Source organism: Condylura cristata, unplaced genomic scaffold (assembly GCF_000260355.1).
Source record: "Condylura cristata isolate star-nosed mole 26May11 unplaced genomic scaffold, ConCri1.0 scaffold00008, whole genome shotgun sequence".
NCBI classification, from domain to species: Eukaryota; Metazoa; Chordata; class Mammalia; order Eulipotyphla; family Talpidae; genus Condylura; species Condylura cristata.
The window spans coordinates 1,225,647-1,236,919 of record NW_004567109.1 but is presented as its reverse complement, the minus strand read 5'-3'; the positions used below and the strand labels follow the sequence as shown (position 1 = coordinate 1,236,919).

At 59.7% G+C, this 11,273-nt stretch overlaps 1 protein-coding gene across 1 annotated transcript in view; it reads right to left on the bottom strand.

The window, feature by feature from the left end:
- LOC101620301 (calmodulin-binding transcription activator 1-like) overlaps nt 1-11,273 on the bottom strand; it is a 303,066-nt gene that overhangs the window by 160,706 nt on the left and 131,087 nt on the right. Inside the window, exon 11 of the mRNA XM_012722063.1 lies at nt 7,140-7,211. Within this exon, the coding sequence (XP_012577517.1) occupies nt 7,140-7,211 (72 nt within the window). The remainder of the gene's footprint in view (nt 1-7,139; nt 7,212-11,273) is intronic.

Here is an 11,273-nt window from a genome sequence, read left to right as displayed (position 1 = left end):
GTTCATCTTGTCTACCTGTGCTTACCTGCATTCACCTGTGTGCACCTATGTACCTGCGTTCATCTTGTCTACCTGTGCTCACCTGCATACACCTGTGTGCAGCTCTTGTGTCAACCACTCTAACTAAAACCGTTTGCCAGGAGTCTGGAGAGAGTGGTGTGTCTCGCTGAAATACTGACAAAGCGATGAAGATGCCATGTGGGATCGGGGACCCTACCACCCCTAGCAAGCCAGTCTGACCAGCTGGGGCGCTGCTCAAGGCAGCGAGCAGCTGGCGCTCCCGCCCACAGCTTGTCACCAAAGCAGCACATTTTCCATCTGCTAAGTCCAGTGACATCTGAATTTCACTCTCGGTCCTTTGAGCTCTTTTCAGAGACAAATAGAAAGTGTTACCTCGAGGCAAACTCTGGTCTCTTGTTTTGGAAACCACCCTGTCCTCTTTGCTCTGAAGAAGACCAGAGTGTTGAGAACAGAATGTCAGCTGAAGAGTCCATGAAAAGGACAATTAAACAAAAGTCCACATTCGCAGCCATCTAGAAGGGAGATTAAGCAGCCGCCTCGGGTCTCTGAAGGGCGCTGCAGGGCGGCCGAGGCCCAGGGCGGACAGTGACCAGTGTCCGGCTTCCCTGCTCCGCCTGGTGCTAGAGTGTTGCTAAGCAGGCTGACAGCGCACACTGGGGGCAGGAGCCCCCCGGAGGATTAGGGGGCTGCCGGGCCCAGGGTAATGAGGCTAATTAATAATTCCCACCTCCATAATGAATGGAGTAAAAATGAAAACAATGAACAACTATAAACCAGAGACATTTCATGGGAGAGGGAGGGGGGTGGGGTAGGAACTGGGGTGGGACGAGCGCACTGGACTGAGGTGACGGCACACGGGTGAATTGGCGATGGGAGGCCCATGGGGATTGCCCCTGAGCTGGAGGGAGGCACAAAATGAATGATTAAAAAAATTATGGTGTAAAAATTTATAAAAAATAAATTCCCTTTTCCACGGAGCGGCAAGCCACGGCTCCCCCCCTCCCCCCTAGGTCCAGCGGCCCAGTCACGCGCAGCAGACATATGATAGAATGTGGGGGTTCCTGCTCTCAGACATGGGGTTCCTGCCTGAGAAGGCAGAAGGAAATGGCAAATGGGCTTGAGGTTGTGTGTCTGCATGCTGGACCAGCGTTTTGCCATTGGAAAGGGGGGGGACCCGCCACCCCAACTGCAGCCGCACCCAGCCCAGCCGCTGACCTAGCGGGTGACCACAGCCATCTCTGCCTGGGGCAATGGCAGCTGACCTAAGCCCTGGGCAGCCCTGGACTGTCCCCCAGGCCCCAATCAGGCATTTCACGCCTCTTTCACAGGGAAATAAGATTCAAAGATGTGAATTCACTTAGCCACAGTCACTGAGTCAAAGGTGGAGCTGAATTCAAACAGTGGAGGGCCCTAGGGCCAGCAGCTGTCCCTTGTTCGTTACCTCTAGGTCCCCCCCCCAAGTCCCCACCTGCCCACAAGATGGGGGAGGGGCACCCCGCCCGGCAGGCCCCAGCAGCACAGGGGCTGGCCCTGCTGGCGAGGCCCAGTCGCAGGGGACTCTGGCCCCTGCCCCTGTCAGGTGGCCAGCTGAGGGGCCCATGGCTGCGCCTGCCCGGACAGCCCCCGGCCCCAGACGAGGGGCCTGGAATGAGGGAATCTTCCAGAAAACCACCCGCCACTTTCCTTGGAGAGGATGATAGCTGCTCTTGGGGCCTCTCCTGGAGGCTTCAGGTGGGGACCACAGAGGCCTTGCATCGTAAATCGCAATCAAGCGAGATGTCTAAGGAGGAAATAATCCCAGCTCTGCTGTGCAGCCTCGGCAAAGATCCTGAAATCTTAATGGAATTGAGCAAATTTTTTTTTGCAGAGCCCCGTAAATTCCTAGCGTCTACCTTATCTTTTCATCATGTTATTCAAGGCACATTAAATAGAGAAAGGAGTGGAAGCTGCTCCTTAGGACAAAAGCGAGCAGGAAGGCAGCCCCATGCTCCCACAGTTCCCCGCCCAGCCCCTTCCCAGCCGCGGAGGTGCACTGCTGGTCACTGCTGGTCACTGCTGGTCACTGCTGGTCACTGCTGGTCACTGATGTGTCTCCTGGGGCGAAGGCTTTCCAGGCTTACGAGGGGGGTGGTGGTCACAGGCCCGGTCCGCAGCCTCCCTGCGTTTCAACCAGCATCCCCAGCCCGGCGTCCATCCACCCACCCGCTTCCCCTGGAGCCCTGTGACCCCGCGGCACGGGGGCCCCCTCTTCCCTGACGTCGTCCAGCTCCATGTTGGCTGGCAGCCGGCGCAGCCAGCGCCCTTCCCGAAGTTCTCCTGCCCGACCCAGCTTTGGTGCTAAGAAAGCACCAGCCTCGGGGGCAGTCTGGGGGCTCCATGGCGTCGGACCCGCCCCCTGAGTGGCCTGTCCAGGGCCCGGGGGCTGCCGTCCCATCCCGCTGCTCATCCTGCTGCCAGCACCCCCAACCTCGTGGCTGGAGACTCTCAGGATGGGGTGAGCCTGCTTCTAAGCCCCGACTCAGCCTGCCCGCCCCAGCCCCCAGGGGTCTCTGCTTCTCTCTGACCCTTCGAGTCCTCTGTGCAATCAGCAGGGTTCACGCGGCCCTGACTCTTCTGCCGGACAGTCGTGAGGTCGAAAGACACGGGACTTGCCCTCCCACAGCCTCCCCCGGCACCAGGGCTGCCCAGAGCTGGACCTCCCAGCCGCTGGCTGGAGAAACACTGCCAGGGAGACCCTCTGCCCAGCCCGGTCCAGACCCGGCTCTCTGGCCGAGGGCACCATGCCAGGGCTGGCCGAGCTGCGGCCTCACGAAGCTGGCTCTGCGGACGGCGTACAGAGGCCTGGCCACCTGGGTGCCGTCCCCTCCCTCCCCATGGCTGGGCCTGCAGGGGCTAGGGACCCCAGACCCAACTCACTGCCCCTCCTTGAGCCACGGGGTGACACTCGCCCTCGGGGCAGAGAGCTGGACAGTCCTGCCTCCCCGACTCTCGCCTCAGAGCCTCTGGGGCCCTTGCGTAGGGCCACCTCAGGCAGGCCCCTGGGGCCTGATCTCTACTTCGATCTTATCCCGTGAAATACAAAAGAAGTGACCGAAGCAGCCAGTGTTTTTTGAGATTACAATATTCTCCAGTGAAAAGTACAAGGTGAAAAAGAAAGCGCACGAGAGCCGGGAAGAAAGAAGAGGAGGGAGAGGGAAGGAGGAACCACGGAGGAAGGACTCCCTCCTGCATCGTGGGGCGACCCTCGCGGGAGCCCCCTTCACCCGGGCCTGGGGGTGTGACGCTCATGGGGTCTGGGCAGCCTGACGCTCATGGGGTCTGGGCAGAACCAGGGCCCATTTTCTCCTGAAACCCCGAAGTTGTAGAACTCAGCACCCACACGTGTGTCACATCCCAGAGACCGGGGGTCCCGGGCCGAGCCGCTGTGTCTGTGGGCGGCACTCACCGCCCCCCACCCCCAGTGCTCTGTGCCGCCCGGTGGGCTGGTGAAGAGACCCCCTGTCTCTGCCTCCCACCCCCGACTGGTCTCCGCAGCCCAACAGCCCAGTGGAGGTGCCGGACACGCCCCGCTTCACTCCAGCACGGAAAACATTCATTGAGCATTTCAGAGGACGCGGGCAAAGAGTAAAACACTCACTAGAAGCAGAAATAGTTTGCAAACGAGCCACACAGAACCTGCTGGGGAACCTGGCCGGACACGGGGCCTGCTCTCGCGTGGGGGAGGCACAGTCGGCCTGGGGCGCGGAGGGTGGGGTGCCCCAGCCTCCACCATCAGGAACCCCCCGCGGGTGAGGCGGGGAAGGAGCAGCGGCCGGGCCTTTCTGCGGCTCGCTCAGACTCCAGGCGGCAGCGGCCGACCTCCTCTGCCAGCGAGGCTCACTGCTGACCGGGGGAAGCTGGCCTGGCCCTGCCCGTCCCGGGCCCCAGAAGACCTGCTCAGAAGGCAGCGGGGGCTCCGTGGAGCCCACTGCCAGCTGTGACACACGAGCCCCCAGTACTGCCATGTGCCCGGGGACGTGGGCGCCTGGGCAGGTGGCTTCCCAAGGCCACAGGCAGGTCCCTGAAGGTCCTGGGTCGGTTGAAAAGTGGCCTGAGCTCAGGTCACCTGGCCTGAGCGTGGCTTTGAGCCTGAGAGACCCCGGAGCAGGTGACCTCAGGGGCCCAGCAGCCATGGCAGTGACCTCACGCATCGAAGGCTCTGGAGGCCTCAGTGCCCTCCACGCTAGGCAAAGTTTGGGTCGTTGCCCAGCTCCTTGTCCACGTTCTAATAAAATATTTATTGGACAGAGAACTTCTCCTCCTGAAAGCCAGTGACTCGAAAAGCTAAGTGCTGGTCAGCTGTGTCCTCCCTGCAGGGGTGGGGGTGGGGAGCTTGTCCCCCCAGGGTCTGATCTGCTGGCTGGGCTCCAGCCCTGGCCACAGGGTGTGCAGGCCCCGCCCCACGAGCCTGGGACTCAGTGCTGGTCTTCTGGGAGAGAGGACTCTGGCCTGGCTGGAGAGGAAGCCCAGGGCCTACTGGGCGACAGCGAGGCCCGCTCAGGGTCGGCCCTGGGCAGCCCCTCCCACCTCTGCGGTGACGCCACCCTTCCTGCCAATCAGTGTCAGAGACAGTGCAGGCTGGTTTCCATCTGGGCCAGTGTCTCACTGCTTCTTTGCCATTTACTATCAGAGAAATTAAGCCTGGCCATGCCGTCATTGTGCAGGTATTGTAATTAGCACCAGAACAAATTGCCCTGGGCAGCACCGGCTGCCGCGGTCTCCAAGCTCCAGCCTACATGCCCCGCTCTAACTGCTCTGGCCTCTCCTCTACTGCCCAGTGTGCACCGGGAGCAGGGGCCTCACACCCGTACATCTGTGCTTTGTCACCCACTCACAGAAACAGTCAGAGTTGAGGGCCCCACAGAGATGTGTGGGGTGACCACACCCTCTCCCCCAAACGGGTAGAGAACAGAGTTCCAGCTCAGCGCAGACGGGCCACATCTGGGCACACTGGCCCCATGGTGGAGGGTGCAGGTCCCCACCAGCTGGAAGGTAATGACCCGAGACACGTGTCCCCCCAGCTGTACTTCCAGAGACCAGTGGTGGGGACTGATGCCTGAGGGCAGGGAGGAGGGGGGGCAGGACCCCTCCTCCATTCCCTCTGGCTCCAGATGCCGGGCAGGGGCAGCTGAGTCGAAGAGACACCTGACTCCAGGGCCTGAGTGGGTGGAATCCAGCTTGGGGAGTAATGAGCTCAGGCCTACGGCTGCCCGATGGTGGCGGTGATTCCAGGCAGGGAAATTTAGTGGAATTAAAAAGCCACAGGAGCGTGATGGGATGAGAAGGGCGGGTGGAGACGTGGGTGCGGGAGCACAGGCCTGGAAGAGGGGAGCAGCCCTGAGGACAGACAGCCGGGCTCCCCGGCTGGCAGGAAGCCAGCTGCTGGGTTGCTGCTGGCAGGGGAGGGCAGACCCGCGCGCTGTTCTGTGGGGGCGTGAAAACTGAAAGGAAAAAGGCCCAAGTGGGACCAGGATCTGAAGAGGCCCAGGAGCGAGTTTCAGGGGCTGCAGGCTGTTAGGAATAAAAACGCTTCTCTGACAACCCGGTGTGCCCCTGGGGACATGGCTACAGGCTGTGACCCCCCAGATCTCAGCTCTCAGGTGGGATGCCACGCTCCACACCTCAGCCAGGTGGAACCACAAGCCTGCACTCAAGGGAGACGCCCAGGCATGCTTCCTATGAACACAACATGGTCAGCACCATTGCAACCATGCTGAAGGTCCTTTACACAAGGACACGGGACTGGGTAATTAGAGAAACAGGTGCGGCCTCGCCAGCCTCCAAGGGAAACAGACCCAGGGAAACTGACAATGGGGCCTGGTGTCTGGGAAGCGGGGCCTCTGCAGATCAGCACATCTCGGCATCTCAGGTGTCATCTGCTAATGAACTTGCTGAACCATAGACAATTATTTCTGGGAACTGAGGGAGAACAGAAGGGGTTTGGCGGTGGGGGCTGGTGAGAGCTGCATGGCAGCCCTAGTCTAGGGTGGGCCTGGGCATCCACTGCCCAGGTGGCTCTGGGGCCCGAGGGCACCTTCCAGGCCACCTTCCCTGGGGTCTCTACTCTCCACGGCACATGGGACCCTCTTCTCTCTGAACACATAGGATCACCCTGGGGTGGGTCTTACCTGCTCAGACTCTCCCATCCACACCCCCAAACCACCGTGGCCCAGGGGCTGGCCAATTTGAATAGTGGGTGCAGAAAATAGCAGGGAAGGCCAGACGCAGCAGATCCTAGATAGAGACGGTGGGAAGAATTTGAGGGGTTGGTGCCAGGCCCAGCGGGGCTGGGTTCTAAAGAGTAGCTGATATTTGAGGTCAAACTTTAAAAGTATCCAGGTCCAGCCTTACTGGGTAGACCCCTCGGACCTTCCTACTCACACATCAGCACCCTCCATGACGCAGGATGACCATAAACAACCATTAATCAGCAAGAAGAGGGAAGCCCGGGATGTACTCAGCACCATGGACAGAAACCACAAGCAGCACCATGGACAGAAACCACACAACAGCACCATGGACAGAGATCGGCGCCTTCACCCTTGGCGGCTGGTAACTGGGAGCCTCCCATTTCTCCACCAGCTTCACAGCAGACAGCACAAATCCGACCAGAAACTCTTCCTTGCTAATCTAGGACTCTTCCTCTCCCAATCAATCCGACTGCACCTGGCATGTCTCCAGAAGCCCACTGCCACACATGTCCAGGCTAACCCGCCAAGAAAATGTACTTTCAGTCAAGAGGCACTGCACAGGCAGAGCAGATGCTCAACCTTCTCTCTTCCTTCATCCTGAGAAGAGGCATCCTGATAACACCTGGCTTGGGCCCTGGGGTGGGCAAGGACAAGCCCCCCCACCCCCTCCACACTCAGACCTTCTTGCCTTTTGGGCACTGACCCTGGCCCAGGCCAGCCACACAGTTGACCCCAACACTACACACCAAAATCCCTCCAGAAAAGCTCACAGGAGCCTCAGCCCGGGCCAGGGCGCCCTCACACACAGGAGTCCCGTGCCCACTCAATGCCCCCACAGACCCTTCCCAGCACCAGAGACAGAAGAAGAATCCAGGCCCAGCCACCTACCTGAAGGAGCCAGTAGCACCTCCGGTGGAAGGTGGGGATGATGGAGGAATGGACATAGCAGCCGTACAAGCACTAGGGAGAGAGGAAAAACGAGAGTTCAGTTGGAAAGAAGAAAGGAAAGTAGGAAGACAGTGCAACAGAGAGGCACAGGAGCGCCGCAGAACTGCCACCAGCCCAGGCACGCAGGCGCCTGCTCCGGCGCCCAGGCTGAGGGCCGCAACAGGCTGGACGCCGGGAGCTCACCCTGGGGACCATGGGGACATGCGCACACCCAGAACCACGGAGCAGGAGAATGCTCGTTTGCATGGTTTTGCCTATAAACTTAGAGGCTGGGCGTTAACCTGGAGTTCATTCATGGCACCCAGGCTAGGACCCCCTGGTGTATGGGGAGGGACGACAGAAGGCTCCAGAATCGATTCAAACACACACACACTGCAGATCTTTCCTGTTCAGAGTGCCATCACCACCCGAAGAGGCGCACTGACTGCTGGCAGGTCTGAGGCAGTGGAGGAGAAGGGATGGGCTTCCTGGGACGGACCTCCAAAGCCAGGGGGCCCTGTGCATTTCCTCCTCCGTGGTTTTTAGCCTGCTTATTTGTATGTGTGTGTGTGTTCTAGGTATAAACACGCACCCCTTGCAGTTGGTTTTGGCTTTGGCGAATACGCCAGATTAGAGAATAAGGTGGGTGGCAGGCAGCTGAAGTCCAGGAGCGGTGTGTGGGTGGACAGTGAGGAGGGGCACAGACCCAGGGGGTGGGGCCTGCCAGCGAGAGGGACAGGAGTCCTGCAGCTGCGCTTGTGGCACTGGCACTGTTGGGGATGACTGCAGGCAGAAGTGGAGAAGGGGGTCTAAGGAGAAGAGTAACAAATCAGGTCCCTCTGGCAACCGAACCCCGCGAGTGTGAGGGGGAAGAGGATTTGTTTTGCCTTGACAGCCTCCAGCTCCTCACTGGAACCATCTCTTTCAGGGTGCCCGTGGCCTCCCAGAGCACGAATTCCAGAGGGGTGGGGCAGAAAGAAAAGCAGGGCCCCAAAGCCCTAGGACGAGCAGGGGGAGTCTTCCTTCACCCTCCCCAACGCCCCAGCCCCTGACACCAGCTCTGTGGGGGAAAAGGACCAGCCACCCTGGACTTGAAGCTTTTGTCATGCGTATTTTTTTACACCTCCAAGAGACCGAGTGTGTGATTTGTCTGGACTGGGTGTGCATCGGAGTCCTGCCTGTCTGCTTAGCAGAGGGGAAAGAAAAATCATTCTGGACTATGGGATTCTGGCTGCAACAAAATCAGATTTCCAATATGTTAGAACTTTTACAGATTTCTGTCAGCTGGGACTTGAGCCCTGTACAAACCAAACAAACAAAGCGGAAATTAATTTAAACGATTCCCTTGCAATTCTTGCCCACAAAATGTGTTTATTATTAAGAAGGCAATATTCTTTCCTGACTTTCTGGTTTTCAATATACGGAGGCTTATTTTTCCTTCTGATAACACACTCCTTCTGCCGGAGGAGACTCACACCTGAACATTTTCTGTAAGCATTTGGTGCAATGAATGAACACCTACCTGCAACATTAATCTGCTCTTTTCCTTTGGAATTTGCATGTTCTCGTGGGCAGATTCATTACTTTTACTCATGCAGTGAGCCAAATGGAGGGAGACATAAATCGTGGAGAGAAGTCTCTCCTGTCCCTTTCAAATAAAAGGTTCTGCATCTGCTCTTTGCCGGTATTCATGCCTCGGGAGAGCTCGCCACGACTTCTGTCACCTGTCTCTTTCCACCATTTTTTTGAAACTTGCACAGAGCACGGTTGATTTACAAGACCTTCCCCCACTCTGCCTTGCGATTCTGCTGCTCACTGCAGCCTCTTGAGCCACAGGCGAAGGGAATGCGAGAGTTGCCAAACCCACCCGCGTGTCCAAGCTGGGCAGGCCCATGGGAGGAAGCGCAGCCCACTGTCCCCCGAGTCACCCCAACACCGTTCTCTCTCTCGTTCTCTGGCAAACGCACCTCCCCAGGACTTCCCAGAACCATCCAAATAAGCAGACTGATGATAGAAAAGAAAAACTTCTACATCAAGGCTTGTGCATTTTAATCAGAGGCACCTTGGAGCCTCCCTCAAAACCTCCTTGTTTTATTTTTAGATTTTACTCGAATCGCCCTGGTGATGCGACGCCTCTGGTCTTGGCAGATGAGAAGCACGAGTGTCTCATGGCGGCGGGAGAGCAGGAGGGACCCTGCAAGGGTGAACCACGTACACAGCCTCCCGGGGGGCGGGGTCACGCTCCCCAGAGAGCCCTAAGGTCTCAAAAGCCCGAGGGGACTGGTCACCTTGATCAGCCCCCCCCCATACACTGGCCTCTCAGTGTTCCCCACTCTGGGGGCTCCTGGCGCCACAGATGCTCTGAATGAAGGTGGCCAAGCACCACCCCAGGATGGCCCCAGGATGCCGGCTCTGGTGTAGGAAAGGACGCCACAGTGGACACTGAATATTTGTGCCGAAGGCCCGTGGACTTGAGACCATCCCGAGAGTGACTCGACACTCCTACCTCAGTGCGACGCCTCCTTTCCCACCACTGGTTCACGGTCCCTGTGGGGAGGGAGGCGGCTTCCGGGAGCTGCTGGAGTCCCCTGGAGAGGCCAGATGTGGGGGTGGAGACCGGCTTGCCACTGACCAGCTGGGACGGCCCAGGTGACCGGGGCTGCGCTCAGATGGCTGCAGCAGGGTGAGCACAGAGACGTGAGGATGATGCCCCACGTCTGGCTGGACACATGGTCGCTCTGGCCGTCTGGACGGGAACATGGGTGCAGGGGCTGGCGGGGGAGGGGTGGCTTCGCATTTCTATTTGGCGACTTTAAGGGGCTCACAAAGCCTCTGAGTGGGGACAGGCGACATGCGATAAGCGCAGAGACCAGGGGACTCTGGGCTGGGGCAGCAGCGTCTGGACAGCCCAGCGCAGGGGACGCCGCCGCCGGAGAGGCCCTGGGGGTATCTGTTGCCCAGCAGGTCCATGCGGCGCAGATAGCTGAGCCCCGGTCAGTGAGCCAGCAGGGTGGGGGACCTCACAGCCGTTTCTCCTTCCTGGCCACCAGGGCCCCGCCCTCCCCCAGGCTCCTTTGCCACCACGGTCCCCCCTCAGCGGCTTTCCCACCCACTCCAGCCCACACGGCGACGTCAGGCCAGCTGGAGGCTGACCACACGTGTCCGGGAGGCTGTGAGTCAGGTCCCCTTCACCCCCTGCTCAGAAAAGCGGTCATGTTCGTCTGCAGTGACTGCTGGGCTTGCTGGCTAGATTTGGGGGCCCCTAGGGTCTCCACCGGGGGCCATGACGCCCCGCCAGGGGCAGCCGGGTGCACTGAGTGTGTGCACGTGAGGGCGGGGCCCGGGGGTGCCTGGGGCCCGGGTTCAAGTGTGAGCAACCAGCAAGAGGAAGGCAGTCGGCACTCGGCCACGGGGAACCGGGGGCGTCAGCCCGCAGATGAGGGCCACTTTCAAGTCAGTTTCACTTGGGGTGTGGAGGCCTGACAGCTGCCCTCTCCATGACAGGTGGGCCAGGAAGAAATTTTCTTAAGTTCTCGAAACTGCTTTTTATGACATGATGGGGCTTTTCCCCCTTAAATGAAAAGGAAAGATAAAATTACAGGAAACCAGGAGCAAACGTGAGCTCCCTTCAGCTCGAAATCAATGCTTCCCACGCAGAAAGGGGGCTCCTGAGCGGGGGGCCCCTCCCTGCGGGCACAGCTGAGGCCCCGGGGTGCCGGACCGACAGCCTCCGCGGTCGAAGACGGGAGCATTTCCGTGCTGAGGAAGTCTGCGGGCTGGGGTACAGGGGTGCGACCACAAGCAGGGTGCCCCCCTTCTGATCCACCCTCAGGGGCTCCACATGACAAGGCTGATGCACTCAGCACCCTCAGCAGGCATGCCACCTGTGCCCCCCTCCAGGAAGCCTCTCCTGACCTGGACAATGGGAGGAGACCCCGAGACACCCCCCAGGGCACCGTCTCATCACGGGAGCCCGGCCCCAGGGGCTCTCCCGTGAGCGGGGGGCCTCCGCTGCCCGGCCCCACCTCGGGGCCAGTCAGGGGCTCTCCCGTGAGCGGGGGGCCTCCGCTGCCCGGCCCCACCTCGGGGCCAGTC